Source organism: Rhamphochromis longiceps, linkage group LG13, assembly GCF_057381845.1.
Source record: "Rhamphochromis longiceps isolate RC_006_pf linkage group LG13, R_longiceps_female_GT1.1, whole genome shotgun sequence".
Taxonomy (NCBI): domain Eukaryota; kingdom Metazoa; phylum Chordata; class Actinopteri; order Cichliformes; family Cichlidae; genus Rhamphochromis; species Rhamphochromis longiceps.
The window spans coordinates 38917493-38945448 of NC_140569.1; the positions used below are offsets into that span (position 1 = coordinate 38917493).

The window sequence follows — 27956 nt, forward strand, 5'->3', positions numbered from 1 at the left end:
GGGCTACTATTACATCATATGTCACAGTTGTAAAAGTTGACCAGGAGTCAGGACTTGATCTACTCAACAAAACATCAAAGAAGTTTGTTACTGTCTGCTTGAGAGTGCACAGGTACCACATCTGGGGACACGATAGATCTGATTTTGTCAAACAGAATCTCGGGATTTCTCGTTTTTTGATATGAGTCTAGAAAAATATTCTGATTTCATTTCAAGAGAACACGAGATCTCTGAGATAGAGCCAAGTTCAGTTTTCTTCCATAGTCGTTCAGCTTTGCAGCATATTCTCCTCAAATTTAAAATGGACTGATTGATCCAAGGGCATGCCTTTTCCTGTGAGATAGAACCTGTTTTAATCAGGTTCTTTATTTCATGAGAAAGTAGAGAACTGTCAGTCATGACAGAGAACCTCTCAGCTGTTATGATCTATGAGTGTTTGTTTAGAACTAGAATTGAGCTAAAAAAAGACACCGTTATCATCACTCAAATGTACAGCCTCGATATCGAGGCCCAAAGAAAAGACAAGGTCCAAGGTATGGCCTTTTATATGGGTTGGTCCAGAAACATGTTGGGCAAAGTTAAAGGATCAGTTAAAAGCTCAGCTGCTGATTTTGAGGAGGCTTCGTTTAAACTTCCCTAGCAGAGAACCCTTTCTCTCTCTCTGGCGAGTCTACATGTGCTGCAGTAGTTGTTCTTAATGACTAGGGACGCTTCTTAAAACCACCGTCAGTGATCAATTCACAACAACAGTTTCACTGTACTGACACGCCCTGTCATATAATCTTTGTCAAATGATAAATATTTCCCCTTAAGAAGCGTCAATTATTTACGAAAGTTCTGATGTCACATATTGAGGGTGTAATTCCGTGAATAGGGAGGCGGACCATAGACAAAAACGCGTCATACGATTTTAAGGTGATGGTGTGAGAGAGAGAGAGTGCGTGAATGAGTCAGTGAGAGAGAGAGAGGGTGGGTAGCGATATTGGTGTGCCCTTTCCTCTCCAACAGCGCGTCATTTTTAGCTCTGGAGCGACTTGGACGTCGGTACCTCGGTTAAAAGCGGACAGTATCCTGTGTGTTTCGTATCGAGGAAGGATTGTCAGAGGCCGTGAAGACTTGGTGAATGTTTGCGCTGGCAGTGTAGAGAATATGGTTTCCTCAGCACGATGGAGCAGAGGAAAGCTGTGTCCGGATTTGTCCCGTGTTGTCTGTTACTGGCGCTGGCTGTGTCTGCAGAGGTGAGCACGCTGCTGCCCAACACGCTCAGCCTATATAAAGCCGTCTTTGTCGCGGAACACATTGTGTCAAGTAAACCGGGACACTGGTCTGTGCCATGCTGAGTTTAAACTGTTTGTATGCGCTCATCGCTTTCCGTCACACTTACATTAAGAACAAATCAAAACAAAGGCAGAGATAAATACCGTATTTATTTTAATAGCTCGCTGGCAAATTTCCAGATGTCTGTTGCACTATTACTGGAACTCGCTGCCTCCATTTTCGCCTGATATTTCTATAGTGCTTCGTATCAACTCTTAGAATTGGTAATGACATATCAGTTTATTTATTTATTTATTTGACTGTTCATGAAACTGCAAGACCTGTTAAATAATAGCAAAAAACTCAGTAGTGCCGTCACAAGCAGGTTTTTCTCAAAACATCAATAGTTAGACCGATAGTCACAAACGGTGGTCCAACGTAGGCTGAAGACTTTCTCACTCGTGCCCTTTTTTAAATTAAGAGCGAATTTTAAACCAGACCTAGATATCCAAATGTGGAGGGAATGTAGAGATCCGTTTCCAAACATGATTTTCACCTCAGTTTTTTTCCTACAGGCCTTAGATTATACCTGATTGTACAGATGGCAAGTTGCCTGTTCCAAGGATTCAGACATGACTTGAACATCGAGTACCAAGCACCCCTCTGCCCTCTGGTAAAGAACAGCAGGGAAATGAAATTGGTTAGAAATGCGTTTAAATATTTTGAAGAGTTAATGATCTATTTTCACAAAGTGAATAACATGAAGCACTTTTTTGGAGGATATTGTTTTACTGACCACCCACTTTAACAGCAACACATTTAAGCCCATTCTAATGTGCTATAGTTCACAGAAAACCATTATCAACGCAGCTTCCTTCTTTGTTGGCGATTGGTCAGTGTGCTTCATAATGTAAGCAGGTCAAAGTCTACACTTTTATTTGTGTCACATCACTGCAGATAAGTGTGAATGCTTCAGAGCCTTTAAGGAAATTCCTCTGAATATCTCAAAGGGATCTCTTCAAACCATACAATCCATTTAAAAGAAGCTAATGGAAAGAAACTTTACAATATTCTCTCCTTCTTATGGAAAAAAAGATGAAGTATTTGGGGGCCCTGTGGGGGCCCTCTGGCCACAAGCACTTTTTACATTTGCTACTAGTGGGGCCAAGTTTTTGTCTAGTAGAAAGACACGACAGGCAAGGTTGAACAATAAAATAACTGGAGGGAGAAATATTTATTTTTTAATTTAATCTTCATATTATTTTTTCTGTTCCTCCTTTTAATAATGTATACTTTGTATACTTTATTATCCCGTAGGAAATTACTCCTCTGCATTTAAAACATTCACTGAGTAGAGCAGTGGGCAGCCACCAGTCCAGCGCCCGGGGAGCAGTGTGTAGAGATGGTACCTTGCTCAGGGGTAGCCGTTTGGTGGATTTGAACCCCGACCCTCTGATCATGGGGCGAACACTCTACCTACTGCTGCTAAATTCTGACAAAACAGAATATTTTCTGAGCCCTGAAAAGCTTAGAAATATGGTATCTAAGCAGATTCTTACTCTGGATGGCATTACCTTGGCCTCCAGTAACGCTGTGAGGAACCTTGGAGTCATTTTTGACCAGGACATGTCCTTCAATGCACATATTAAACAAATATGTAAGACTGCTTTCTTCCATTTGTGCAACATCTCTAAAGTTAGAAATATCCTGTCTCAGAGTGACGCTGAAAAACTAGTTCATGCATTTATTACTTCCAGGCTGGACGACTGTAATTCATTATTATCAGGAAGTTCTGAAAACTCACTGAAAAGCCTTCAGCTGATCCAAAATGCTGCAGCAAGAGTCCTGACAGGGACTAGAAAGAGAGAGCAGATTTCTCCTGTTTTGGCTTCCTGTTAAATCCAGAATTCAAAATCCTGCTCCTCACATACAAGGTCTTAAATAATCAGGCCCCATCTTATCTTAATGACCTTGTAGTACCATATCACCCTATTAGAGCACTTCGCTCTCGCTCTGCAGGCCTACTTGTTGTTCCTAGAGTATTTAAAAGTAGAATGGGAGGCAGAGCCTTCAGTTTTCAGGCCCCTCTTCTGTGGAACCAGCTTCCAGTTTGGATTCAGGAGACAGACACTATCTCTACTTTCAAGATTAGGCTTCAAACTTTCCTTTTTGCTAAAGCATATAGTTAGGGCTGGACCAGGTGACCCTGAATCCTCTCTTAGTCACGTTGCAATTGGCTCAGGGTGGTAAGGGTTATACTGTACTTCTTCATGCACCTTTTTTCACTCACTGGGTGTTTATACACCACACGGCTGTGGCAGATGGCTGCCTCTTCCCGAGCCTGGTTATGCTGGAGATTTGTTTCTGTTAAAAGGAGGTTTTTCTTTCCCACTGTCACGAGCACTTGCTCATATGGGGTCATAGAATTGTCGGGGTTTTCTCTTCGTTATTGCAGTCATGTTGGTGACCTGTTACTAATTTAATTCACCTAATTATAATTAGGTGAATTAAATTAGATAACTATAGTTGCAAAATGTTCCTAAACAGACATCCCAGACTTCTTCTCAACATTTTTCAGTGTTTTGTTATGAATTAAAATATTGCTTTATCAGCTTTTTAAAAAAATGAACTACATCTACATTTGACACAGTAAGCCAGCCTTTATGGTTGTATGATATTTCATTATAATATAATAATAGAACATTTAGTTTTGTTAAAATCTGTATTTCTTGTTGCTCTGTAATTCCTATTCACATTGCGTTCCACGGGGTTTGTGTTTCTTTAACAGATTTCTCAATGGACGCACTTCAATGTAGTTCAGAGTGCAGGTAAGTTATTTTCTGTATTTGGTCTTTGAGATCCAGCTGGAGGGGAACGAAGCTCCATGTGCTAAGCACTATATGCACATACCTGTCAGTGCAGCAAGTATCAGTGAAATCAGTGAATAAATAAGTAATTTTGTCAGATAAGGAAAACATTTTAGGTGAGCAATGTTTTGCCAGTGCTGAGGAATAGTCCTAGACTTGGGTTGAGTAAATCAGGGTGTGGAAAAGCTGCAGATTGCTGGGGAGTGCCTTCCTCACATTGTTGGCCATGGCATCAGTGTTAAGCTACCAGCTTGATATATATTTCCCTTTCATAGAAGTCCAGAAGCAAATTATTATTGAAGTCTCTCATCTCAGGAATTGCAACAACTGTCATTTTATATCTAACCTAAGCTTCGTATCTAAAATCCTGGAGTCGTTTCGCAGGTTTGTGCTCAGTTGTCTGGCAAAAAGCTTTATGAACAATTCCAGTCTGATTTCGTCTTCACAGAATAGAACGAGCCTTGATAGAAATCACTATCGTGTATTCCTTATGTCACCTGACTTCAGTTTGGGTCTTATGTCTAAGAAATGTTACATACACAACAGTGATAAAAACAAAGAAAAGTAAAAATGAGGTAAGTTAAAGAAGAGTAAGGCTGACAAGAGAAAAATAATAATGGTATATATCCTATAAATACTACACCACAAAAAGCAAAATAGATGGCATTCACATCTTGCTGAACCCATCAAAGGATGGGAGCTTGAGTCTGCTCAGCATCACTGTTGGTCCTCCAGTCCAGTCGGTCATTCAGGTGATTGTAACAATAATAATAGGAATAATTTTTATTAGATGCATTTGATCGCAGCCAAAACATGAAAATAATAATAAATGTTTCACTTTCTTACGTTGCATAAACAGAGCACTTTGCAACTTATCACAAAAACCAGCTATGAGACAGTTGGGAACGAGTAAATAAATAACTAAACACAACCAAAGTTAGGGTACAACAGTAGCTCTCATAGTCAGACTCCTCAGCAAGACGGCGGCAGCAGAGAAGCCACTCCCCTTTATTCCAGATGTTTCATCTACATGTTGGAATTAGTGTCTTTTTATCACACGTGCTCTGTTTGTGCTGAAGTAATGTTTACACTGAGTGAAGGCTTACTATTTACAATCATTTTTCTATTTATTTAACCTCGTCTCTCTCATCTTTTTAACATCTTGAAATGCTCTGTATAAAGAACCATTTGTGTTTGTATAAAATGAAAAGTTTGTATGGAATGTGACTTTATTAACATGTTGTCTCACTGACAGATGATTGTCTGTGTCTGCAGTGCTGCTGTCCTGTTCAGAGGGTCTCACTAAACTGGGCCACTATAATGGCTCGGTTTCTCACACAGACGCAGGCTCCCCATGCTTAAAGTGGACTAACTTCCCAGACTACATGCAGCAGTATCCAAACCGAGGCCTGGGAGACCATAACTTCTGCCGAAACCCAGACAGAGAAACCAAACCGTGGTGCTTCTTCCGAAAGACCTCTGGAGCCATTGGATGGGCTTATTGTGATTGTCATCAAGGTGAATTAAGGGTGGGCAGCAGGTGTCTGAAGATGGCATGTAGTCTAAAACACCTTAAGTGGTCAGAAAGTGATCAGATTGCTCTACAGGGAGTGCAGAATTATTAGGCAAGTTGTATTTTTGAGGAATAATGTTATTATTGAACAACAACCATGTTCTCAATGAACCCAAAAACTCATTAATATCAAAGCTGAATGTTTCTGGAAGTAGTTTTTAGTTTGTTTTTAGTTTGAGCTATTTTAGGGGGATATCTGTGTGTGCAGGTGACTATTACTGTGCAGAATTATTAGGCAACTTAACAAAAAACAAATATATACCCATTTCAATGATTTATTTTTACCAGTGAAACCAATATAACATCTCCACATTCACAAATATACATTTCTGACATTCAAAAACAAATCAGCGACCAATATAGCCACCTTTCTTTGCAAGGACACTCAAAAGCCTGCCATCCATGGATTCTGTCAGTGTTTTGATCTGTTCACCATCAACATTGCGTGCAGCAGCAACCACAGCCTCCCAGACACTGTTCAGAGAGGTGTACTGTTTTCCCTCCTTGTAAATCTCACATTTGATGATGGACCACAGGTTCTCAATGGGGTTCAGATCAGGTGAACAAGGAGGCCATGTCATTAGTTTTTCTTCTTTTATACCCTTTCTTGCCAGCCACGCTGTGGAGTACTTGGACGCGTGTGATGGAGCATTGTCCTGCATGAAAATCATGTTTTTCTTGAAGGATGCAGACTTCTTCCTGTACCACTGCTTGAAGAAGGTGTCTTCCAGAAACTGGCAGTAGGACTGGGAGTTGAGCTTGACTCCATCCTCAACCCGAAAAGGCCCCACAAGCTCATCTTTGATGATACCAGCCCAAACCAGTACTCCACCTCCACCTTGCTGGCGTCTGAGTGGGACTGGAGCTCTCTGCCCTTTACCAATCCAGCCACGGGCCCATCCATCTGGCCCATCAAGACTCACTCTCATTTCATCAGTCCATAAAACCTTAGAAAAACCAGTCTTGAGATATTTCTTGGCCCAGTCTTGACGTTTCAGCTTGTGTGTCTTGTTCAGTGGTGGTCGTCTTTCAGCCTTTCTTACCTTGGCCATGTCTCTGAGTATTGCACACCTTGTGCTTTTGGGCACTCCAGTGATGTTGCAGCTCTGAAATATGGCCAAACTGGTGGCAAGTGGCATCTTGGCAGCTGCACGCTTGACTTTTCTCAGTTCATGGGCAGTTATTTTGCGCCTTGGTTTTTCCACACGCTTCTTGCGACCCTGTTGACTATTTTGAATGAAACGCTTGATTGTTCGATGATCACGCTTCAGAAGCTTTGCAATTTTGAGACTGCTGCATCCCTCTGCAAGATATCTCACTATTTTTGACTTTTCTGAGCCTGTCAAGTCCTTCTTTTGACCCATTTTGCCAAAGGAAAGGACGTTGCCTAATAATTATGCACACCTGATATAGGGTGTTGATGTCATTAGACCACACCCCTTCTCATTACAGAGATGCACATCACCTAATATGCTTAATTGGTAGTAGGCTTTCGAGCCTATACAGCTTGGAGTAAGACAACATGCATGAAGAGGATGATGTGGACAAAATACTCATTTGCCTAATAATTCTGCACTCCCTGTGTATATGGATGTGGGAGCGCTATGATGATGCACAACTGATTCCAATTATTTCAGTGATTATTCTTTTCCATCAGTTTATTTGTAGACAGTCTTAAAGGTAATAAAAGTATATTATGGGTATTAGGATGATGATTGTTTCAAGTTAGGTGTTGTGGGGAAACCAAACAAGGTGCCAACTCGTTGCAGCAGCAAAGGCACTCCATCCACCAAGGAAGCACAACTGATGACTCCTCTGAAACAGTGAACATTTTGGAGTCTGTAGATAAAAGACTGTTCTGATGCACACCTGTTGCTACTGGAAATTCTTCACAGTGAGTTTCAGGCTCTGTTTGGTTGGCTTGAGACAGCTGCTGTTGTGATTTGGTGCTTTAGAGATAAAATTGAATTGAACTCAGTGGTGTCCAGCCAGCAGCAGGTGAAAACACTCGCTGCAGAAAAGCAGTCTTCCAAGAGTTGGTGACATCCCTCACCAAGGGAATGACCTGCCTACTCTGCCTGAGTAGAAAATAAAAATAATTTAATAAAACTGTTATCCTTCTTCAGGCCCACAGTATGAGTAGTGTTTTCAAGCATCCAGGAGACGGTAAGGAGGCAGGCTTCAGCATCAGTGACCAGTTTCCCAAGGTGATCTTGGGCTATGTTATGTTCCAGAGCCAGAGAAAGTTAGTTGAAGAGGCTCCAGTGTGGACCCGAGGACCTGGTGTCCTGTCCTCAGCTTGTCCTGTCCTCTCACAGGGATGGCTGTTGCCTCTGGTTCTCTGGTTGTCTTTTGGGAGCCTCCCCGTCTGGGGCCTTTGTCATGTTGCGGCTGCAGTGGGCTTGCAGTTGTCATCAAGTTGTATGGCCTTAGGGCTTCAGTGCTTTTGGGGGCTGCAGATGGCCTGGGTGCATCCTGTATATGCATTCATTTCATTATCCCCTTGTAGATTCAGTTTTGAAGCAAAAGCCTTTCTATGTCTTTCTGCGATTGTCTTTTTCCTTTTTAAGCATATTTACCTTTGCTCAAAGTGACAGGTTACAATTTAAGCGTTCCACACAGTCCACAGTTTCCTCTGAGTAGCTATGTTGTATCGTCATAGGTGCCAGTGACACTTCACTTTTGGTAGAATGATCAAACCACTGATTTCATAAAGATTCTTGTTTAAAATGATATTTTATTTTGTTATTATTGTACGAGTTCTGCTTGTTGAAGTTCTTCCTGATGTGTGTAGGTGCAGTCAGACTGGTGGGGGGTTCAGGCAACAGTGGCCGTCTGGAGGTGTATGTGAATAACAAGTGGGGCGCAGTATGTGACACACACTGGACTGACCGTGATGCCAGTGTCATATGCAGACAGCTTGGACTAAGGTAATGGCAGAGCTTTAATTTTAACCCAGCTGAGGAACACACACATGAGTAGCTGTGGCTCAAGTAGTAGAGTGAGGCATTTACTAATGTAATGTAGTTCCTGCTTCGGCAACATACAAAAAGATGGCAACAGAATCCTTTCAAGAACAGGTGACCACCAGAGTTTAAATGTATTACTGTGCTTGTGCAGAAAATGTGGTATTTAACTGTTATTATGTATGTCTTTTAATGTCTTTTCAGCTGCTTGTTAATGTAAATATAGATCAAAGATAAGACTATTAGCAAACCTATGAAATTGTCACGGCGGGGTGCGCCGATGTGTGCGGAAACAGGACCCAAAAGCAGATGATGACGAGGAATAGTAATGATTAACAGAAAAGTGAACCTTTATTGCGATGACGGCAGGAAATGAACCAAGAGACCAAAGCAAACAGGCAAAACACTAAGAAACAAAACACTGAACTGACAAAACACTAAGAAACAAAACTATAACTATGACCGAGGTAGAAAATAAACAGGCTAAGACTATGACTATGACTGTAACTCTGGTGAGAATAAACAGACGAACTGACAATGGCATGAAGAAAACAAAAGGCTTAAATACAGACATGAGGTGATCAGGGGAAGTGGCGACACATGAGGAAACAGCTGACTGACATGAATCTAATGACAGGACCAGGAGGAGTGAAACTAAATACAATGACCAAAGAACACATGACACTGTCAGAATAAAACAGGAAACACTAAAACTAGACATGACAATACAAACCTAACATACCAAATACGTGATGAATAATGCAAGAACTCAAACAGAAAACCCAGGAGCAATAACTGCCTAAACTAAAGGCAAAAAGGAAATAACACAAAACTAACAACATCTCAAAAAATAAGAACAATACAAAGAAAACTCAAAGTGCTGGGTCGGAGACCCAGCCTGTGACAGAGCCCCCCCCTTAAGGGCGGATACCAGACGCCCTAAAACCTCGAAAAACAAAACCAAAAACAACCCACCAAGGGCGGGCGGTGGGGGTCCAGGACGGAGGGCCAGAAACAAGGCCAAAAACAAAACGTCCATCAAAATCACAGGAGCGCAGGGAACAGTTCATGACTCCTCAGGGGGCCGACCCGGAGGGTGACGGTCCAGAAAATCATAGTTCATGTGATCAGGGGGCCGGCCCGGAGGCCGACGGCACAGAAGTCCATGGTCGAACAGTTCCGGGGGCCGTCCGTGCGGACGGCAATGGTGGCGACATGGAAACCGTTCAGGGGGCCGACCGTGCGGACGGCAACGGCGTAGAAACAGTTCAGGTGGCCGACCGTGCGGACGGCAACGGCGTAGAAACAGTTCAGGTGGCCGACCTCGACGGCGGTGACGTCCAGCAGGTGGCCGAAGATTCCCAGGTGCAGAGCGAGGCTTGGGCGGCGGCATAACAGCCGTAGGACCAGGCGACGCTGAAGCAGAGGCTGGACCAGGCGTAGCAGAGGCCGGACCAGGCGAGGCAGAAGCAGAAGCCGAGGAAGACCCGGATGAGGCCGAACCAGGCGAGGCAGAAGCTGAGGCCGGACCAGGTGAGGCAGAAGCAGGAACAGAGGCCGAAGCCGGACCAGGCGTAGATGAAGACTCTGACGAAGCCGGACCAGGCGAAGATGAAGACTCTGACGAGGCCGGACCAGGCGAGGACGAAGGCTCTGAGGCTGCGGCTGACGAAGCACAGGCTGGAGCTGCGGCTGACGAAGCACAGGCTGGAGCTGGTCCTGGCGTAGCAGAGGCAGAACCAGGTGACAGTGAGGCAGCCACAGGTGGTGAAGCAGAAGGTGGCCAGACGGGCTCCTCAGGCCCTCCAGCTGACGAAGCGTGAGGCTGAACGGGCTCCTCGGGCCCGCCAGCAGACGAGGCGTGAGGCTGGACGGGCTCCTCGGGCCCGCCAGCAGACGTGGCGTGAGGCTGGACGGGCTCCTCGGGCCCGCCAGCAGACGTGGCGTGAGGCTGGACATGGCGAGGCTGATGTGGTTCTCCTGAACCTTCAGCAGACGAAACATGAAGCTGGCTGGGTTCTCCCGAACCTCCAGCAGACGAGACATGAAGCTGGCTGGGTTCTCCCGAACCTCCAGCAGACGAGACATGAAGCTGGCTGGGTTCTCCCGAACCTCCAGCAAATGAAGCATGAAGCTGGCTGGGTTCTCCTGAACCTCCAGCAAACGAAACATGAGGCTGGCTGGGTTCTCCTGAACCTTCAGCAGATGAAGCATGAGGCTGGCTGGGTTCTCCTGAACCTCCAGCAGACGAAGCATGAAGCTGGCTGGGTTCTCCTGAACCTCCAGCAGACGAAACATGAGGCTGGCTGGGTTCTCCTGAACCTCCAGCAGACAGAACATGAAGCTGGCTGGGTTCTCCTGAACCTCCAGCAAATGAAGCATGAAGCTGGCTGGGTTCTCCTGAACCTCCAGCAGACGAAACATGAGGCCGGACGGGCTCCCCGGGCCCTCCGGCTGACACTGAAATTGGCCGCACCAGCTGTACCTCCGTCTCTGGCTCCAGACCGGCCTGGATAGCAGTACCACAGCAGCTTAGCTGAGCCTGATGGCTAGCTTTTCCAGGGCAAACAGTCTCTGTATAGCCGGGCTCATTAACCGGAAAAATAGTGTCAATTTCAACAACTTCCTGAGAGAAAACATGAGGAGCCAAAATGTAATCACTCACTTGCGTTTGTGATACGGAGCGTCGGTGGCGCGCACGCCGCTTTTTCTTAGGAGTGGAAGACGGCGGAGCGATGGGTGGAAGTCCCTGGTAACTCCGAGGTCCCCCGAGAGCCAGTCGAGTTCCCCGGAAAGAGTGCTCGTGCTCCGGAATGAGCCACGGCTTCCACCGGAGCTCCTCCTCCAAGAGAGCGCAGAATATAGACTGGCGCTCGTCGTCGTCCAAGTCTATGGTGTGCGGCGCTTCCTCGCGCTGAACTGTGACAGGAGTATGGCGAGACTGTGATGAGGGCGTGGAAACTGGTGAGCTGAGAGGTGGTGACGCTGCGGCGAATCTCAGCGAACCGACACGAACACACTCAGGTTCCGGAGGCAGCAATGGAGATGACTGATTGTGGGGTTGTTGTGACTGGTGGGTGCTGGAAGCCATTTCCTGACTCGACAGTCCCTGGGCCTGCAGCATCTCCTTTATCCTCGTAAAGGCATCAACTATGGCAGGTGAGTCTGGGAGCTGGAGAAGGCGGGGATCCCTCTCCATAATAGCTTCAGCAGCGTTAATCATTACCAGCTTGCTCTTCAAATCGGGCGCTGTAAAGAAGCGGTCGAGGATCGCTTGGATCCGAGCAGTCTCCTCCAGACACTCGGTGAGAGCAGAATCCGCTGGGTCCATGACTGGTCAGTTCGTTCTGTCACGGCGGGGTGCGCCGATGTGTGCGGAAACAGGACCCAAAAGCAGATGATGACGAGGAATAGTAATGATTAACAGAAAAGTGAACCTTTATTGCGATGACGGCAGGAAATGGACCAAGAGACCAAAGCAAACAGACAAAACACTAAGAAACAAAACTATAACTATGACCGAGGTAGAAAATAAACAGGCTATGACTGTAACTCTGGTGAGAATAAACAGACGAACTGACAATGGCATGAAGAAAACAAAAGGCTTAAATACAGACATGAGGTGATCAGGGGAAGTGGCGACACATGAGGAAACAGCTGACTGACATGAATCTAATGACAGGACCAGGAGGAGTGAAACTAAATACAATGACCAAAGAACACATGACACTGTCAGAATAAAACAGGAAACACTAAAACTAGACATGACAATACAAACCTAACATACCAAATACGTGATGAATAATGCAAGAACTCAAACAGAAAACCCAGGAGCAATAACTGCCTAAACTAAAGGCAAAAAGGAAATAACACAAAACTAACAACATCTCAAAAAATAAGAACAATACAAAGAAAACTCAAAGTGCTGGGTCGGAGACCCAGCCTGTGACAGAAATTAAAGGTTATTGCAAAGAAATCAAGCACTGTGCTTTTACCCTAGCATTTCTAAACTTGCTAGTTTTTATTATAGACCATGAATTATTTCTGTTGGCCGTGTTTGTCACTTGAGAAAGCATCATGCCAAAGGCTAAAGAAATTAGTTCATTATTATATTTTATAGTATCATCATGAAATTCACAGAACAAAACAAGTCTGGCAGAGGTAGGAAGCAACCATTTCAGAGACTCAGGCACTAAAACAGATGTGTCCAAAGACCCCAGAACTGCTGCCAAGACACTCGTGAATGATGTAGCCAAGTAGTTTTAAAGAAGATGATCACTGGAATGGACTGAGGCTGCAGACCAACAACAACTACACTTCTGCAGAAGAGACACCTTCAAGGACACCTGGACGAACACTATGCATATCTGTGGGGTGGCTGTAGCTCAGGTGGTCGAGCTGTCACCTGCTAGCTGGAAGGTTGTTGGTTCTACTCCAGCAGCATGCCAAATATCCTTGGGCAAGATACTAACCCCACGTTGCTCTCCGATGCATCCATCTGAGTGTGAATGTGTATGAATGTTAGTTAGATAGCACTAAAAAAAACTAGATGAAATGAATGGGTGTGATTTGGAGAAGGAACGAGTTGCATAAAAGTGCTTTGAGTACTCAGAGTAGAAAAGTGCTAAGAACCAGTCTTAAAGGTAATATATATATATACATATATACATACATACTGTATATTAGGGGTGCAACGATACTCGTATCGATATTGAACCGTTCGATACAGTGCTTTCGGTTCGGTACGCATATGTATCGAACAATACAACATTTGTAATTTATTTTATCAACTTTTCTGCAGTGCAGCCTAGGCGGAGTAGTCGAACGCAGATTCACTGAGCGCAGGGCAAGCTAGCGAGACAGAAGTTAAGCTGAAGGTAAGCGAGTCATGGACTAAAGTAAAACAGTATGTTGGATGTGCCCCAATGCTCAATTACATGGGTGGGAACTAGTGTGTTAGCGCAGTTAGCTCGTTAACGTGTTGGCCGTCCAGCCCCACGCACGGGGCGATCGGCGGTAGCTCGTTAACAGAGATTTGCCGTGTTGTGACGTTAACGTCATTTCAGATTAACGCTGACAGCACTAGTGGGAACACAACGAGTATGACTGCACATTTACTCCGACATCATCCTAGTGCAAAGACAAGTGGAAGCAGACAAAAACAACAAGCAGCATGCTACAAACTTTAGCCGAGTCATTTAGACAGCCGTTAGCACAGGATTCTCCTTATGGGCACCTGATATGTTTAATATGCTGCTGAGAATATAGCCCAGAAGAAGCGGATAGTATTGCTTTTACTTTGGAAAGAGCCATTTCTCTGTAATAAACTCTTTTCCAAAGATGAGTGATTCCTCAATCAGATAGATTTATTATTTTATGACTTTGTTGTTTCAGCAACATTAAATTTAAAAACTGTACCTTTGAGTTAAAGTATATATTTATAATTTTAATATATGACAAATTAAAAAAGCATGAACATTTTTTTGTATCGAAAAAATATCGAACCGTGACACCAAAGTATCGAACCGTGAATTTTGTGTATCGTTGCACCCCTAGTATATATACACATGTGGTTCTGATGAGACAAAACTAGAGCTCTTCGGGTACAGAGACAGAACCCAAAGAACAGTATCTCCACAACGAAACACGATGGTGGGAGTATTACGCTGTGCAGATACTTCGGTGTGTTTGAGGACTCTCATCATGAAGAAAGGAGGACACGCTGAGATCAGCTCTTAGCTGCAAAACTGGGTCTGGGGTCATCGCTTTGTCTCCCAACATGACGAGAGCCAAAACACACGGTGCTCCCGATGAAGAACAACCCGACAAGACCAACATGTTATCTAGTAAAAAGGACACACTGCTGACTATTAGGATCCGTTTGGTGATATTTATTTTTGTTTGTTGTTGTTTTTTAGAAATAATGTTGTTTCTGTGTTCAAAGTAAAAATAATGTAGGCATCCAAAATAAAAAAGGACAGTTGGAAAAGGTGTGTTAAAAATTCCTTGTTCTGGGAATATTTTACATTTGAATTTTGATATGAGGGAATTTTTTCCTCATCTTTATATAATCAGGCAGCAGATCTGTGCTTATGAGGATATTGCCTGCTAAATCGCAAAGGCAAGCATCGGAACGATGAAGAAAGGTGATTTAAGTGAACTTGAGCTCGGCGTGGTTGTTGGTGCTGCACAGGCTGGCAGTACTAGAGCTGAGTAATTATGAAAGTGCTGATCTCCTGGGCACAGAGAATGGCCCAAAAATAGAAACAAATCAGTGAGTGACTGTGTTCTGTACAAAATACCTTTTTGATGCCAGAGGTCAGAGGGCAATCACTACACTGTTTGAAGCTGATAGGAAGGCAACATTAGCTTAGTAGCTCAAATAACCACTACTTACTTAAGCCTTAAGGCAACCATTATTTTGATTTGGCCTTAAATAAATAGTACAGAATTGAACTGAAGAAGAGCACGACATGTCGAACCTTGGCCCACAGGTAATAGTAGTATACTACCTCCCGTCATCTAATACCCAGAAACTGGGGTTACAATTCACACACACTCAGCAGGAGAAGAGAAGACTAAAACATTGCAGTACTTTGGTCTCCATGGTCTCTAGATCTCTAACTGAGAAACTTCACGATGTGGTGGAATTGATAAATTGGACGACCAAAATCTGCAGCAGCTGCATGATGCTGTCATGTCGGTATCGACCCAAATCTCTAAGAAATGTTTCCAGCAATTTTGTGAATCAATGCTACAAAGAATTAAGGCAGTTCTCAACCAGTGAGACATGCCTGCATACCAAGACAGTGTGTACAAACACACTGGGACAAGTTGATGTTGCAGGTGATGTGAGGTCGAGAGGGACGGATGTCCCCGCTGGCCGCCCCTGTCATTACAGCTGAGAGGGAGTGGAAGGTCTTTAATGTGATTAAAATTGATCAGGGCTGAATCAGAGCTTTATAATAATAATGGGATTTTTTCTTAATCAGAGACAAATCAGAATATAAGTTTGATATGTTAAATGATAACATGATGTGAGTACATGATCCATCTTTAACCTGGTAGATTAGTGTGTGAATGCGTGTGAAGGAATGTGAGAAGATAAGAACTGTCCACATTTTAACTGAAGGAAGGCGTGTTAATGGTTGACCACAGAACCATAATTCATATGTGATTTTGTTGATAGTTGTTTATGGTTCATACTGATCAGAATATTATCAGGTGTATTAAAATGAGTATGTATAAGTTTAACACAGAATAAATTAGTAAATAAATCTATGTAATGATTCTAATCAGGCCTCACCGAGAGACAGTCTGACCTTGGTGTGTTTTACAGGGAGGGAGGGGTGACACTGGGCAGCCACTAATCTCAGAAAATGTCTTATAAAATATATGATTTCATAAAAATTGTGTAAGTTAGAGAGAGGATGATAAGGTGTGGGTGATTAGATGTAAATAATGTGATTGGATGTCCCACTGGGTGAGGTCAGATATATGCTGCCTGGATGATCGTTGAACTAAGAGTGTCTCTGTATATGTACTTTTCATGCAGTGAGATTGGTATAGCCCTACAGCATTCCTACTTTGGCCCCAGTCCCATCTTCCACTATGAGCGTCTAGGCTGCCGTGGTAACGAGAATTCCCTGCTAGAGTGCTGGAACAGGAAGTTTGCCACTGGAGACTGTAACCACGGAAACGAAGCAGGGGTGCTTTGTGCTGAACCTGAAGGTGAGATTTGTGACCTTACATCACAAACAAACTCAAAATTACAAAAAGAATTACAAAATTACTTTATTGTAATTTTGTAAGTTCTGGACGCTCCAACGCGTCCAGAACTCTGCTGCTCGTATCATCACCAGGCACCAGGACCCCTTCTATCCATCACATCACTCCTGTCCTGGAGCAGCTTCATTGGCTCCCGTCAAATATCGCATCAATTTCAAAATACTCTTGTATACATTTAAGGCTATTCATCATCTCTCCCCTCCATATCTCAGATCACCATCCCATCTCGGTGTCTCAGATCTTCTTCTTTCTCTCTCCGTCCCCTCTCCCCATCTTGAAATAAAATGTATTATTATTATTATTATTTTTATTATTTTCTCATGTTTGTCTACCACCACTATGGTGGTAGACAAACCACCATTTTGTCCGTCTGTATCTGGAAGTCCCACAGGATCTTAGCTCGGTCATTCTCCACCACCCTTGGGGGCATCTCCCATTTTGACCTCGGGACTTCCAGGTTATACTCGGCACAGATGTTCCTGTACACTATGCCGGCCACTTGGTTATGGCGTTCCATGTATGCCTTGCCTGCTAGCATCTTGCACCCTGCTGTTATGTGCTGGGTTGTCTCTGGGGCATCTTTACACAGCCTGGGGTCTTGCCTGGTGTGATAGACCCCAGCCTCTATGGATCTTGTGCTCAGAGCTTGTTCCTGCCATGATTAGTGCCTCTGTGCTGTCTTTCAGTCCAGCTTTGTCCAGCCACATGGTAGCAGCGCTACGGGAGGAAACTAGAGTCACAACTCCAACAGAGTGACTCTAGGAGCCTGTGGCGGGGACTAAGGACAATAACGGACTATAAAGCACCAACAACCGGTATGACGAACGCGGCCGTGACTCTGGCAGACGAGCTGAACACTTTCTATGCTCGCTTCGAGGCTGCAGCTAAGGACTCCAACAATGCTAGTGTTAGCGGCGCTAACGGCTGCAGACAGGAAGATACTGCCAGCACCGGAAACGTGCTCGTCATCTCCGAGCATGAAGTAAGGAGAGCCTTCAAGAGAGTGAACACCAGGAAAGCAGCAGGACCAGACGGCATCCCAGGTCGTATCCTCAGAGACTGCGCATACCAGCTAGCTCCTGTGTTCACTGAGATATTCAACATCTCTTTATCTCAGTCGGTGATCCCCACATGCTTCAAAGAGTCCATCATTGTTCCTGTCCCGAAGAAACCCCACCCTGCTTCTCTCAATGACTATCGCCCTGTAGCCCTCACCTCAGTAGTGATGAAGTGCTTTGAACGCCTGGTCAGAGACTTCATCATTTCTTCACTACCAGACACACTGGACCCACTACAGTTCGCTTACCGTCCAAATCGTTCCACAGACGATGCCATCTCTCATCTCCTCCACACATCACTCACTCACTTGGACACTAGAAGGGGGAATTATGTTAAAATGCTCTTCATAGACTACAGCTCTGCATTTAACACCATAATTCCCTCCACACTCACCACCAAGCTGGAGCATCTGGGACTCAGCTCATCTATGTGTCTGTGGATCTCCAACTTCCTAACTGGCAGACCACAGGCAGTAAGGATGGGCGGACATGTCTCAGCCTCCACCACTCTCAGCACTGGAGCCCCCCAGGGGTGTGTTCTGAGCCCCCTGCTGTACTCTTTGTACACATATGACTGTGTGGCCACTACCAGCTCCACCACCATCATCAAGTTTGCTGACGACACCGTCGTGGTGGGCCTGATCTCTGATAACAACGAGACGGCCTACCTGAAGGAGATTAGGAATCTGGAGAACTGGTGCCAGAGGAACAACCTCCTTCTAAACGTCAGTAAGACAAAGGAGCTGATAGTGGACTTCAGCACTAAGCAGGAGAGGAACTACCAGACCCCCGTCATCAACGAGTGCCCAGTGGAGAGAGTGGACAGCTTCAAATACCTCGGAGTTCACATCACGCAGGACCTGTCATGGTCCTGTCACATCAACACCGTGGTGAAAAAGGCCCGACAGCGTCTCTACCACCTCAGACGCTTGAGAGACTTCCAACTGCCCTCCAAGGTGCTCAGGAACTTTTACTCGTGCACCATAGAGAGCATCCTGACGGGAAACCTCTTAACCTGGTTCGGGAACAGCACCATGCAGGACAGACGAGCTCTACAGAGGGTTGTGCGGTCAGCTGAGCGCACCATCCGCTCCGAGCTCCCTGACCTGCACTCAATCTACAGCAGGCGGTGCTGGACCAAGGCCAGGAAGATGGTGAAGGACCTCAGCCATCCCAACAACAGACTGTTCTCTCTGTTGAGGTCAGGAAAGCGATTCCGCTCCCTGAAGACCAACACAGAGAGACTGACGAGGAGCTTCTTCCCGCAGGGGATACGGTCTCTCAATCACACCACCACACAGTACTGACCCACACATACAGTTCTTACACACACACTGGACTTTCTGGACTTTGTTTTCACTTCATCACTTAAATCACGCTGCTGTTATTGTGTATATATTTATTTATATTTCTTCATACATTCTTATATAGTTCTATATTGTGTATTTTGTTGTACAGTTATTTTATTTTCAACTTTAATTTATATATTTTATCTTATTCTTTCCCAGTTAAATTTACCCTTCATTCTAATTTGTGTTGTACAGTTATTTCATTTTTAACCTTAATTTATATTTTATTCCTTCCTAGTTAAATTTACCCTTTTTAATTTTTCATATTTATTTCCTATCTTATTCATAGCCTTTTCCTTTTTTGTTTTCTTTAGGTCACGAGCAGTTGTCCAAGCATTTCACTACATATCGTACTGTGTATGACTGTGTACGTGACAAATAAAATTTGAATTTGAATTAGAAATTTTGAATTAGATTTCTGGATATCAGCCACCTCCTCTATCTGCCGGTGGTACATACCGTGCAGGGGCCTGTCCTTCCATGATGGTTCCTCGTCTCCCTCCTCTTTCTTGGGTTTCTGCTGCCTGAGGTATTCACTGAGCACTCGGTCAGTTGGGGCCATCTTCCCAATGTATTCTTGGATGTTCGTTGTCTCATCCTGGACTGTGGTGCTGACACTCACCAGTCCCCGGCCCCCTTCCTTCCGCTTAGCGTACAGCCTCAGGGTGCTGGACTTGGGGTGAAACCCTCCATGCATGGTAAGGAGCTTTCTTGTCTTTATGTCAGTGGCTTCTATCTCCTCCTTTGGCCAGCCTATTACCCCAGCAGGGTACCTGATCACGGGCAGGGCGTACGTGTTGATGGCCCGGATCTTGTTCTTACCATTCAGCTGACTCCTCAGGACTTGCCTGACCCTCTGCAGGTACTTGGTGGTTGCAGCTTTTCCAGCGGCCTCTTCATGGTTCCCATTCGCCTGCGGGATCCCCAGGTACTTGTAACTGTCCTCTATGTCTGCAATGTTGCCTTCTGGTAGTTCAATCCCCTCAGTTCTGACTACCTTCCCTCTCTTTGTTACCATCCGACTACACTTCTCCAGTCCGAACGACATTCCAATGTCATTGCTGTATAGCCTGGTAGTGTGGATCAGTGAATCGATGTCTCGTTCACTCTTGGCATACAGCTTGATGTCATCCATGTACAGGAGGTGGCTGACAACTGCTCTGTTCCGTAGTCGGTATCCGTAGCCAGTCTTGTTAATGATCTCACTGAGGGGGTTCAGGCCTATGCAGAACAGCAGTGGGGACAGAGCATCTCCTTGGTAGATCCCGCACTTGATGGTGACTTGTGCTATGGGCTTGGAGTTGGCCTCTAGTGTTGTACGCCACATCCCCATTGATTTCCTGATCAGTAATTAGATTTCATCAAGTTTCAAGAAATTAACCAGCTGCTGCCCAGAAACGACTGAATTTGTTGGCTTCAGTACTTACTTTTCACTCGTTCACCTCGCTGCATCATACTGTTGTTCATTCAAAACAATAACATTAATAACAATAATGAACAAGAGTAACATATTACTGTCACTAGTATACAAATGGTTGCTTCAACACTTTGCCAGGTACTGGAATCCCTTTAAGGCTGGCAGGAGGCCTGGAGGAATTTGAGGGGCGTGTGGAGGTGTACCATAACGGCAGGTGGGGAACCATTTGTGATGACCAATGGGATGATCTTGATGCAGAAGTGGTGTGTCGACAGTTGGGCTTGGGGTAAGAAAAAATCAGCTGCTGCTACACACAGAATGCAAGATCTGTCATTGTATGTAGTGGTCAGTGGTCAATTAAACACCTGAAAACTAAGAACAGGGCTAAATACACTCAGGGAAAGAAATACAAGAACCAATATAAACGTAAAAACAACCCGGAGTCACAAAAATGACAAAACCTGAAAGCCCCAAAACACAAACGACTCAGGACCACGGCAGCATCGCCTCCCTCCTGTTACATATAAAGTCCTTCCATGTAAAAGTCTTAATGAACAATGAGTTCAGGGCTTTAGGTGAGCTTAACTATCCCTACATTCAAATTTCAATTGAAATGAAGTTTCTGCAGAAGAAATACTGTATTCACTCGTTTGTTTGAACCCTGCTCCAAAACCTTCTGTGTCACTTTTTGGGGGGATGTTGCATGCACTCGGTGCCGACAGGTACGTATCGCTCTGCTCCACATCCCCTCACACCATCTGCATCTATGTAGCTTGGAAAACAAATGACTGGACTTCTTTAAGTTGCTTGTAACTTACAGATCCTAAGATAGACAGGAGGTAAACCACTCGAGAGTCACACTTTAGAAAGTTCTGCAAAGCAACTTACAGAAGTCCAATCGCTCCTGAGATTAGCATGACCTGGATGACTGAGAACCTACACAGACTTATTAAGCTCACCCGTACACACTCATAGCTTAATAATTTACTGTACCATAGATTCCCGATAAACCATTTCTCATCTTAATTTATCGGCCTCTATAAAGCTGTGACATCACCAGCAAAATGCATTATGGGAACGTTGTTTACACAAGCCTAAGTTGATAATGGAATACATGACATAGATGCTGCTTTTGGGTTTGAAAATTAAATTGTGGACGTTAGAAACTCATCAGAAAGGTGGGCTGCTGTTGTAAATGACCATGATGTAGGCCCTTCAGGGCAGCTGTGACTAAGGTGGTAGAATGCATCGTCTATCAGTCGGTTTGTCAGTGGATTGATCCCGACTGCTCCAGCCGTGTGCCGAAGATGCCCCCGATGAAGCCATTGGAGTGTGAGTGTAGAAAGATAAAAGTGTTATGTGACTGAGTGAATGAGAATTGCAGTAGAAACAAGTCTGAGTGCTCAGTAGACTAGAAAAGCTGGTATATACGTATTAGTCCATTTACCATGTTTCCAGAATGGAGTAAGATTTCTGTGCTTTCCAGCCTGGGAGCAACAACAAGGAGCTGAGGTCATGAAGCCAACAATAGTGTAGTTGGAAGGAAGACAACAGTTCAGAAAATGTGTTTGGATGATCACGGCATTGTCACATTGGTAAGTTAAACCACATGTAACTGTTTACATGTCATACAGCTATTGCTGCACCTTAGATGTGGCTGTAGTTAGATGGCAGCTAGAGTCGAAGAACGTCTTCATGCTTTTGTCTTTAAGAAACAGCTTTGAAAATGTGCCAAAGCTAACACAAACAGTATCTTTGCACTTTGATTTTAGACAAATTATCTTATGAAATGCAACATTATAATTCACACTGGGTAACATTGTTACAACTTAGACATGCAGAAGTCAATGTGGCTACTTCTCACCAGTGCAATTAAGAACAAAGACTGTAATGCAATGAAATATTATGCCATAATAAGTAACATATAACTACTTTATGCTTGAATGACTTTTATTTTACACTGTTGTCCTTATAGACAGAAGGTCCTGAGTGTAGCCAGGCCCTTTCTGTGTGCAGCTTGCATGTTTCTCTCCATGTCTGTGTGAGTTCTCTCCAGGTATTCTGGCTTTCTCCCAAAGTCCAAAGACATGCAATTAGTGTGGTTAGGTTAACTAGTGATTCTAAACTGCTCATAGGTGTGAGAGTGAGCGTGAATGGCTGTCTGTCTCTCTGTGTTAGCCCTCTGATAGACTGGCAACCTGTCCAGGATGTACCCCATCTCTCGCCCCAATAAGGTAGCTGGGATAGCCTTCAACCTCCCTGCAACCCTGAATTGGATAGTTTAGTCGAGGACCCAGGATGCAGACTTGTGGTAGAGTTAATAAATAAACAGCAAATCTTTATGAGGAGATGAAGAAGGTCCAGAATCTGGAAAAACAACGTCTAAAAGTCCAACTGGGAGACATGTGAGGGCGGGATCTGAGGATCAAAGATAACACAGGAAAACACTTAATTATATGCAGGATCACATACCAGCACTAATGCTCACTGTACATATATTTGGACCGTACATCCGCAGCTTATTCATGTATTCGTAATATATTTCTGGTGTCTTGTAGTGCATATGTAAATTCAGAATTGTCCTGACCAACAGGGGTGTTGCCAAAGCATGGACGCGGGCCCACTTTGGCCAGGGTTTTGGTCCAGTTTTGCTGGCTCGGGTTCAGTGCACAGGCAATGAACTCTCTCTAGAAGATTGTCCTCATAGCAACTGGGAACAGCACAACTGCGAACACATGGACGATGCAGGGGTGTCTTGCAATCCATATACAGGTCAGAGCCAAGGAAGGAAGCACACACCAACCCCAGCCTCTATGTGACTATAAAATTCGAGTGACGATCAGCTTTTTCTTCAGGTCTGGTGTGTTTACGTGCACACTGTGTGACTTATATATATTGCTCTGAATATTTTTTTTTAATCCTAAGACTTTGATGACCTATTTTTTCCTTTAGAGCCGCTACAAGGTCAACAGTCTTTTGTTGTGGGTAAAATTTCCTGTGAGCTTTTGTTAACACTGTTCAGTGAGTTGGTTTTCACCTTTAGTTTTGTGTTGATATGCTGCTTTTAGTAATTATTCAGCTAAAGTCCAACCTAAACGTAGCAGCCTTTGAAAGACCTAAAGCAGTAAAACAAGTTGTTCATACTTACAAGTGTGTAATTTAGCGATGCGTGGTCTCAGATGGTGCAGTTCGCCTGGTGGGAGCAACCAGCGACCGGGAGGGTCGCGTGGAGATTTACTACCAGGGACAATGGGGCACTGTGTGTGATGACAGCTGGACTGAGCTCAATGCCCAGGTAGTGTGCAGACAGCTCGGTTTCAGGTCAGTGCGTCTTCATATCACACAACAATAGTCTGAGTGAACTTATAGGGAACTATTGTTTTTGTTGTTTATCTCATTCATGCATTTTCCCTGCCTGCAGGGGGCGAGCAGAAGTGGCTCCTGAGAAGGTGTATGAAGAAGGCAATGGGTTGATCCAGCTGGATGAGGTGCAGTGTGACGGGACAGAGACCACTTTACTGGCCTGCACTCATTCTCAGTGGAGACAACACGACTGCTCACACAGTGAGGATGTAGGTGTTCTCTGTCACAGTGATGCCAATGAGATACAAAGTAATTACGCACCCATAGGTACGTTTCTGAGTAGCACTACGCAGACCAACACCAACTCAGCATTTCGCTGTGGCAGTAACGACACATTGTCCCTCTGATCTCTGTTTTCAGGCCCTCTGGTGCGTTTGGTTGCAGGAGAGACCAGGAGGGAAGGCAGAGTGGAAGTGTTTGTTAACGGCCAGTGGGGAAGTGTGTGCGATGATGGCTGGAATGACGTTAATGCAGCTGTAGTTTGTAGACAGCTGGGATTCACGTTAGTATGACAACATTTTTACAGATATATTTGTCCTAGAAGGCTGTGTCAGTGGTTTTTCCTATTGTAAGTGAAAAGTTTCATCCTCTTGTGTTCTGTATTCAGGGTGAAAAGGAGCTTATGGTTATGATTCATATAGGTGGCTGTAGGAGAGTGTGTGATATCGCAAAGTGCATAACAGCAATGAATAAAGCTGTATATGAATGTGTGTGTGAAGGGTGAATAAATGCCTGCGCAATGCAGAAGCAGGCAGTAGTAACAATATAGCACACACAATGACATATACACTCATACAATAAAAGAATAAGTGTTTTGTCTCCGTGCTGTCCTTGCAGTGGCGTGGCTAAAGCTCGATCTATGGCGTATTTCGGTGAGGGTCAGGGTCCAATCCATCTGGACAATGTGCGATGCTCAGGAACTGAAACATCCTTAGGCCAGTGTCCAGCTGAAGGACAAGAAGGCCATGATTGTCGCCACAGCGAGGACGCAGGTGTCATCTGTGATTATACACTAGATCCCACGGGAAACGGTGCCTCAGCAATGCAGAGCTGTGGCCGCAGACTCAGTCGTCAGCGTCGTCAGCGAAGAATCATAGGAGGAGAAAAGTCACTGAGGTTAGCGTACACGCACATATGCACTCAGAAGTTTCATGTCAGTGGGACATTTTTGCTGTTTGAGAAGTCTCATGGCAGTTTGACAGTGTCTTTGACTGAAACAGCTCTGAGAGTCTGACTCTTTGATTTCAGGGGTGAGTGGCCGTGGCAGGTGTCCCTGTGGCTCAGGTCTCAGTCTAAAGGCAACCATCCTCTGTGTGGCGCCTCACTCATCAACTCCTGTTGGCTTGTTACTGCTGCCCACTGCTTCAAGAGGTAGGAGGCAGTTCACTCACATTGTTTCTAATGTGAGTGATGTTGGCCCACCGTCTTCAAATCAAACAAATTCATGTTAAACATTTGTGCTGCTTTTGTTTCAATGTTATTATTACAATTTTTTAGAGGTCATCCAAGGTCAACCAGCCCCCCCACATTAACAAAATCAAACACAATTGGTGTCAATCAATGGTGCTATGTCTGTGCTGGTTTGTGATGAACTACCTATTATTTTTGGAGTGATTATATTAAACTTTAGAGCATAGGTGTCAAACTCTGGCCCGCAGCCTAATTACATTTGGCCCGCGAAGCCATACCAAATTACTATCAGAGCTGGCCTACTGGTATTATACAGCTAATGTATATATTGTTTAGTATTAAGCTTTGCTTGTTCCATATTCAGGTTTTCAGCAAAACTTGTTTGAGTCCATAAGAAAAGATTCATTCTTATATCTAGAGGAAGATTTTTTTTCAATAAATATTAATGTTAGCCCGCGACCTTGTTCCAGTTTTGAATTTTGGCCCACTGTGAGTTTGAGTTTGACACCCCTGCTTTAGAGGCTCAACAGTTGCATGTATCTCGTTTTTCTAACAGGAAACATGCCTTCATTGTTCTGATAGTTCTGTATTTTGCCTGCCTATCAGCTCTGGCATTCAATTCAGTTCAATTCAATATTATTTACACAGCGCCAAATCACAACAACAGTCGCCTCAAGGCGCTTTATATTGTAAGGCAGACCCTACAATAATACATACAGAGAAGAACCCATCATATGACCCCTATGAGCAGCACTTTGGCGACAGTGGGAAGGAAAAACTCCCTTTTAACAGGAAGAAACCTCCAGCAGAACCAGGCTCAGGGAGGGGCGGGGCCATCTGCTGCGACCGGTTCAAGAAAATAAAAGACATCTAAAACCAACCAGGAAATATTACAAGTATGAATTCAAGTAATTAAAAAAGAACGCCAGTCTGCTTTCTTAAATTCACCACGTGGTTACAGTTTTATTTCATTAAACTTCAATAAACACTTGATTAGCTAAGATGAAATCCCCCTCAGCTTTAAGACATTAAATAGGGATTTTCTTCTCACCTCCAGATTTGGCAGAGACCCGGCGCGATACGTCTTACGTCTCGGTGACTACCACACCGTGGAACAAGATGACTTCGAACGCACGTTGTCCCCAGAACGCATCATCATTCACACAAAGTACCACAGTCAAAGCTGGGAGTATGATATAGCCCTGCTGCGTCTGAAAGGCACAGAGGGAAACTGTGTGGCATTCAACCCTCACACTGGTGCTGTGTGTCTGCCAGAGCCAGGTGACAAGTTGGAGAAGAGGCTGACTGCCTGTGTAATAACTGGCTGGGGCATCACAGGTAAGTTTCACGGTTGATCTGATATCCTCGTGTTGGTGTTGTTCCCAGATCATCATACTAAATGTTGTTCCAGGATCAACGTTGCAAGTGACCAATCAGAATGTTGTGACGTCATACTTTTGCGACTTCAGGAAAAACCGGCGTAAAACAAAAAACTGTACTTAAGCTGCGTGAAACCGCCTCTGTCCGCCGATCAACGGACCCTGACCCTAACCCTTTAATAAACAGTAACAGAGTCTACAATAATACACAGAAACTTTGTACTGCAAACTTCACCAAAATAGGTCTACAGTATTTTCATCCACCAGTGTTTTTCAAATTCAGGATTCATTTCTATCAGGTGTTTCATTCTCATGTAACTGAGACTTTCTTCCATCTTTTCTATGTCTGCTGCCAGACTCAGAGTACTCACACACCCTGCTCCAGGCCTGGGTCCCTCTGCTTCCAGCCTCGACGTGTAAGAAACGATATGGAAACCGCTTCACCAGCCGCATGCTATGTGCCGGGAGCCTGTCGAAGCACCACCGTGTGGACAGCTGCCAGGGTGACAGTGGGGGTCCGCTGGTTTGTCAGGGGGAGAGGGGTCACTGGGTGCTGACAGGAGTCATTTCGTGGGGTCATGGCTGTGGTAACCCCTCTTTCCCTGGGGTTTACACTCGTGTTAGCAGGTTCCTGCGATGGATTAACAAGGCTATCAACAAGCCCTACAAGAACCAGTGATCAAGAGAAACAATCAAACAATCCTGCGTCATAAAGTGATTTCAGAGCTTTAAGAGGAAGTAAACCTGCTGGGTGTTACACCTGGAACCTCACACTAGACTGGTTTGGATCATCTGATTAAGTTTCCAGATTGTTTCATCATGGATTTGATTGCCACAGTATGGTATTTTCAGTTTCATCAAACACATTTAGAAATTAGACAAAGATAACACAAGTAAACACAAATCAGTTTCTCAATGAAGGGAAGAACTCCAAACCTAGATGGAGCAAGTCCACTGGAAAGATCTGCAGGGTCACATGACACATGCATGTGAGGCTTTGATTAACCGCACACAGAATATAGGTTTTGATAACCTGGTCCACAGAGCAGCAATGTGTGAGAATGCTGATATAAAACCCTTATTTCAGCTGATGTTGTGGTTACTTGGTGGGTGGTCTAAATATGTCGTTTCTTTTACTGCTGCACATTTAATACGCAGCTGATCCCAAATAGTCAGCGTACTTAAAAGGAAAAACTACTTGTTACAGGAACATATGCACCCATTTACAGCTTGTCACTCCATAGTACTTTTCCATAATATGCATCCAGTATGTCAGTATTATAATGTTTATGTCATGTATGTATGCACAGCCTTTAATTATTTAAGAAAAAATCTGTGCTGACTTTGTTAAGTTATACAAATTAAAGTTGACCAATTAAAAAAAACCTGGTAACCACAAATCAGTACCAGCTGGATGACCATATCTCCATTATTATGAAAATGAGGTGAAATGTTTGCCCTCCCTCCAACAGAGTGCAGGGACTGTAGAATCAAAATCAAGGTGCACTGAAGCTGTTCTGGTCGCGTGT

General features: G+C 44.3%; 2 protein-coding genes across 4 annotated transcripts; one reads left to right on the forward strand and one right to left on the reverse strand.

The window, feature by feature from the left end:
• The first annotated feature begins 947 nt into the window (after positions 1-947).
• Positions 948-27956, forward strand: LOC146656473 (neurotrypsin). Of its 3 annotated transcripts, none has more exons than XM_085427208.1 (14): positions 948-1238; positions 4046-4085; positions 5400-5642; positions 8492-8627; positions 16219-16394; positions 20414-20561; positions 22869-23047; positions 23455-23596; positions 23697-23905; positions 23999-24140; positions 24476-24754; positions 24887-25009; positions 26106-26386; positions 26784-27956. In XM_085427208.1, the coding sequence occupies exons 1-14, from the start codon at positions 1167-1169 to the stop codon at positions 27104-27106; spliced, it is 2493 nt and encodes an 830-aa protein (XP_085283334.1). In that variant the 5' UTR covers positions 948-1166; the 3' UTR covers positions 27107-27956. The 3 variants fall into 3 exon arrangements, with proteins under 3 accessions (XP_085283334.1, XP_085283335.1, XP_085283336.1); XM_085427209.1 differs by having other exon boundaries at positions 5466-5642; XM_085427210.1 differs by lacking the exons at positions 20414-20561; positions 22869-23047.
• On the reverse strand, positions 8639-11994 carry LOC146656474 (uncharacterized). The gene is made up of 3 exons (XM_085428820.1): positions 11344-11994; positions 11149-11289; positions 8639-10895 (listed from the first exon to the last, which is right to left on the reverse strand). The coding sequence occupies exons 1-3, from the start codon at positions 11992-11994 to the stop codon at positions 9783-9785; spliced, it is 1905 nt and encodes a 634-aa protein (XP_085284946.1). The 3' UTR covers positions 8639-9782.

Bases quoted from the DNA above. Each gene is read 5' to 3' on its own strand.
- LOC146656473 (XM_085427208.1), top strand. From the start codon at position 1,167: ATGGAGCAGAGGAAAGCTGTGTCCGGATTTGTCCCGTGTTGTCTGTTA. The intron at 23,597-23,696 runs GTCAGTGCGTCT...CCCTGCCTGCAG, and splicing joins TGCAGACAGCTCGGTTTCAG to GGGGCGAGCAGAAGTGGCTC. The intron at 24,141-24,475 runs GTTAGTATGACA...CTGTCCTTGCAG, and splicing joins TGTAGACAGCTGGGATTCAC to TGGCGTGGCTAAAGCTCGAT.
- LOC146656474 (XM_085428820.1), bottom strand. From the start codon at position 11,994: ATGGACCCAGCGGATTCTGCTCTCACCGAGTGTCTGGAGGAGACTGCT. The intron at 11,290-11,343 runs GTATCACAAACG...GTTTTCTCTCAG, and splicing joins GTGCGCGCCACCGACGCTCC to GAAGTTGTTGAAATTGACAC. The intron at 10,896-11,148 runs GTACAGCTGGTG...CTGGAGGTTCAG, and splicing joins GTCTGGAGCCAGAGACGGAG to GAGAACCCAGCCAGCCTCAT.